The sequence below is a fragment of the Penaeus chinensis genome, chromosome 18 (assembly GCF_019202785.1).
Source record: "Penaeus chinensis breed Huanghai No. 1 chromosome 18, ASM1920278v2, whole genome shotgun sequence".
Taxonomy (NCBI): Eukaryota; Metazoa; Arthropoda; class Malacostraca; order Decapoda; family Penaeidae; genus Penaeus; species Penaeus chinensis.
This window is the reverse complement of record NC_061836.1, coordinates 20,441,080-20,446,079: the sequence shown is the minus strand read 5'-3', so window position 1 is coordinate 20,446,079 and position 5,000 is coordinate 20,441,080. Positions and strand designations below refer to the sequence as shown.

The 5,000-nt window shown below is 43.9% G+C and overlaps 1 protein-coding gene across 13 annotated transcripts in view; it reads right to left on the bottom strand.

The window, feature by feature from the left end:
• Positions 1-5,000, bottom strand: part of LOC125034532 — a 133,534-nt gene that overhangs the window by 127,167 nt on the left and 1,367 nt on the right. For all 13 annotated transcript variants that reach the window (XM_047626395.1, XM_047626390.1, XM_047626391.1 and 10 more), the window contains exon 1: positions 709-5,000. This exon is cut by the window's right edge. In XM_047626395.1, coding sequence (XP_047482351.1) covers positions 709-5,000 — 4,292 coding nt within the window. The remainder of the gene's footprint in view (positions 1-708) is intronic.

Here is a 5,000-nt window from a genome sequence, read left to right as displayed (position 1 = left end):
ATATATATATATATATATTATATGGAAATGCACGCATGTTTGCAGATACATTTACATGCGAAGGTATAATCCTGAAAGTAGATTCGATCAGTATATACATGGCTCGTAACTATATATGTACACGTGAACGAAGGTAGACACATGACTAAACAAATACATACATATGTGTGTGTGTATACAGTGTACATTACCAACGATTTGTGTTTGAAAGACCGCGTGGCTGCTTGCCACGTGGCTCGAGGTCCAGGAAAGAACCATCGTTTCAGCGAGAAGTAGCTGACGATTTATCTGACCTAATTTGACCTCGGCAGACGTGCCCTTGCTCCCACGGGCTCAGGTCATTCTCACTAGCCTTCCGCCCCCACAGGGCTGGTCGGCGCCGCGACCTCCCCGCACTCGGCACTAACCCAAGACTCGTCTCATGTGTTACTGTTGTTCTCTTCAGAAATTAAGAGTCAAGCCATCATACCACTATTACTACTACTGCAAACCAATGTTTAAAGGTCCTCTATAATAGCCTTTTACAGTGTGTGTCTGTGTGTAGGCAATAATCCACCACAAGCATATTTAATAAACTAAATGCATGACTAATTATCAATAAATTTATATTTCGGCAAATATATGATCCAACGAATCAGAATCGTTCACCAAGATAGAAACCTCCAAGTGTGATTCTCTGTTTACATCGCCAACTCGGTATCAACTTACCTTCCACCATTGACTTCTATAGCACCACTGTGTGTAGTTGTTGTTGGAGAGATGGATCCACAGCAACATGCGCTTAGTCTTCTCCACTTCCCATCTCTCCCTGTCTTCAGGTACCTTACTGCGTCTCATCTTAGCAAGTTGTTCCCAGAGCAGCCAGTCGTCTTTATAGGATTCCATACGGGATAACGGCAGCTTTCCTGCAGACAAAAGACTAGCATTCTCTTGCTTCCCATTCTCGGTGGTCTCCATCAGGGCACTATTTTCGTCGGCGAATATGACACTCTCGAGATCGGACCATGTAGCTGTTAGATCAGCCAAGTTCTTACTCATGTCGAAGCGCACAGACCGTTTCGGAGAGCCGCTGTCGCCCTCCTCGTCGACAGCCGCCGTGTCTTCTATGCGGGAACCATCTGGGAGGAGGTCATTACCGGGATCGCTGTACAGAGTTTTATTCTTGGTAATATGTTCATGGACGAACTTAGCAAGGTCAGCCAGGTCAAAACTGAAATCTTCTTCATCTGTGAAGCCTGACAAGTAGTTGTCTTCACGGTAGTCACGCGGCAAAGTAGACGCCGGTGTATAATCTGGTGTTGGTACATACACTTGTTCTATTACCCCATCATTCCCTCCCACCCGTATTACTTCCCTTTCCTTACATTTTTCCTTTTCATTTTTTTCCTGTTTCTCTTCTTTGCTCTCGTTTCTACTCTCTGGGGATTCAGCAATTATCTTGCACGTTTCACTTTGCATTACATCATTTCTACTAACCCCATTTTCCATGGTCTGACGCCTTTTTTCGTGTAACGACCCAAAGATTTTATTCATATGTGGCGCTAATTGTTCCCGCTTGAAGGCAACAGAACTAGTTGTGTCAACAGAAACAGTAGCCTTCAGTGGGCTCTTCATGAGGGTGGGAGACTTTCCATCAACTTCCTCTTCATCATCATCTCCAGTATTAAATCTGCGTCTTAATTTAAGTTTCAGTTCCCGAATCATGAGGTCATTATTATTCCCTAGGATGGAGACTCCTAATTTCTGAACCTTCTTAATCTTTTCAGTTGACTCATGTGTAATACCTCCCGCAGCTTCCTGACCTTCCTTATTTTCTAGCAGCATCACGGCATCGTGTGGTGGCACTAATTCATTTTTTACATCCCCAACTGCATCATTGGATACCTGAAGGAGCTCCTCTCGTATCTCCTTATGAGTGCCATAGATTTCACTGTCGTTCTCGTAAGTGTGTACTTCCCGAGACTCTGTAGATGATACTGTATTTTCAAAGTACAGACAATCATCTCCCTGTAAAGCTGATGGAATTAATGTGGAGTGAAATGATAGATCGGCTTCTGTTTTTTCATTTACTGATGAATGAAGCATTTTCTCTAATGTTCCTTTGAACATCTCCTCCGTCAGTTCCACAACCTTACCTTTCCTTATCACCACAGGTGGATCCCTTGAACCATCTGTGTTATCCCTGGCTACAAATGCACCATTCATGGAATGAAAGAGACGTGAATTTCTGGCGCCGTATATAGGCTCTCCATGTCGAGAGCCATAGAACTGAAGTTCTTCTAGGGCGTCATCTGTGAGAGGTGTCTTGATAGAGGCAGCAGTGGAGAGACCAGACCTGGACGCCAGGGATTCAATACTCTGATACACATGGTGTTTGAGAAGAACAACTGGCGGAGTTCCATGGCCCTGTGATGAGCCACTAAAGCTACCTCCACAAATTTGGTACACCGCTTCACCTGTTTCTTCATATTCATGGGAAGCTGTGCTGGTGCTACCACCGGCATCCCGCCTTGATGGGTCACTTGGTGTTCGAAACTGACGACGCTGGTAGGCACGAAAAAGCCGTCGACCATCACTCTCCTCATCAGTCGAGGGCGACGAATCTAACTGAGAAAGGTTCAGCCCCTGACAAACTGCGGCTGATGAGGGAGAGGGAGAACAGTCACCTATGCCTTCAACTGTCGGAACACACTCACTGTCTAGGCACTGAAGTTTAGAATTTTCCCCTTCTGGCAACTGTGATGGAACTGATCTCTCAATATTCTCCACACTCTGGTATACATGTCTGCGGCGTAGGTTACCAAACACACGAGGCCCAGGAGTGATAGAATTTCTCTCAGACTGCCCCTCACCTGTGTATTGTTGCATGGCTAGCTTTTCTTCATCCATGGCTTCCATGTAGTCCCAGGACGTATCAGAATCCAGATATGGTTGTGTACTAAAACTTAAGGACTTATTTTCAATAAGTTCACTTGTATCAGACTCATTGCCATGATTAACAACAAACTTGTGTTTGAATGGGTTTCGCTTCCTCTTTTTTTCTTCCATATCTGCATCTGTCTCCTCAACAATGTTGCCCTTGAAAATAACACTCTCAAGACTAGTTATGCTCTCAGTCTCAGAATCAGCTGTATCATGGCTTGTGGTAGTGGTCCCATCTCCGTGATATAGATGCTCATTGTGGTCTGGATGGTAGTCATACGTCGATTCCTCTTCACTTGGGAGTCTCTTGCCTGAAAGTCGTTGGAAATTTACTTTGAATGATTCATATCCACTCATATCCTTCTGTTGTTTTGATTCCAATTCAATCTGAAGCTTTGACATCTGTGCCATTTGGAGAGAGTTGCCGGTGACTGTAACCCCATCATTAAGTTTTTCTTCTTTTCCTAAATCAGTATTATCATAAACGGTTGATGTCTTAAGATTTTCTTTTGATGTAGCTTTTATAAACCCCAACTCTTTAAGACCTTTGAAGAATTTCTGTTTAAAAGGCAGTTTTTGGTTCTCTTCTTTAGATTGAAGCTTTCCTTGTGTGTGTTGTCTTGCATTTTGCCCTGCTGCAACCCACGGCCATGGGTGTTGGGTTAAGCTAGAAGTCTCAGCCTTGCACAGTTGCTGAATTTCATTGATCTCTGGCTGCACATTGTGGTGTTCATCCTCTAAGTCATAGACTGGTAGATCTTGTTCACTTTCAGCTCTTGGAGTAGATGGCGTAGGGGTTGGTACTGGGGTTTCCTCTTCGGACTCTTCATAGGTCTGCTCAGATTCTTGATTATTTTCCTTATCCCTCATATCATAGTTTAAGAGGTTCAGGGCACTCAAAACAGGGTCACTCCCACTGGCGGCCTGCCCTAGAGCATTATCCAAGAGACAGTCAGTACTTGCTGATATAGTTATCTCATTTGTTATTACACAATCACTGGGTGCCTCTACTGTAACAGGTATCTTTGGCTCAAAAATCAAAGAATCAATGCTACCAAAAGTATCATAATCTGCATTCTCTTTACTTGACAATTTGGAGTTTTTGGAGTTGTCTTCCATAGGTACATATATATGGCCAAGATTGATATTACTTAGAGTCTCCCAGTCCTGAGCAAGAGCTTCCTTCAGGCGTTCTCGTATTTCTTGATTCCTCTCTTCTTCATCCTCAAAATTGTCAAGATCAAGATGGTGCTCAATGTGATCTGTAATCACCTTCACTACTTTATTCCTTGTTGTGGTGTTGATATCCTTTTGTCCATTAAGAAGTTCTCTAACACGTTGCTGTAAATCCACCTCTCCTCCTCCTTGACGTTTCCTTGACTTCTTGTTGCTAAAGGTGTTGCTTCGCCTGATGGAGGCTCTTGCCACCCGAGCCAGTGACTCGTACACATCCTCACTTTCACTCAAACTCCACTGGTCCACTGGTAGATAGCGGCCACCAGATGTACAATTTTCATCAACAAATTTCAATTTCCTTAGTCGCTTTTCTTGTTCTTCTAGAGTTCGATTAACTAGGAAATCACGATGATGCATTACAGACTTTGGCCCACTAATGGGTTCATATATTTTCTCAAACTCTCCATTTGACCAAGAGTCATGGGAGAGAAGAGAGCAATCACCTGGAGAAGGCAGTCTATGGGATACATCTTGTTCTTCAAGTTTCTTGCCTGTAGCTTCCTTGGAGTGGCACTGACATTCACCCTCAGAGGCTGAGGCATTGCCTGCACCACACTGCTCACAAGAAACACAAGAACACAGATCCCAGCTGGAGTCTATCGTGTTCGCGGGAGACAGGCCACGTTCATCCTCACTCTCTTGTATCTCCTTGAGGCGTGTCAGTATTTCAGACCTTGACACATAAATACTGTCCTTTGCCTTGGCATGTATATCTATTTCTCCGGGTTTATGTAATTCCATGTGTGAACTATTACTTCGGTCCACTTTTGATAATATTTCTGACCGAGAAATGTAAACTGGATCATCTGCTTGACTGGGCAATGACCGCCAGGACTGACTAT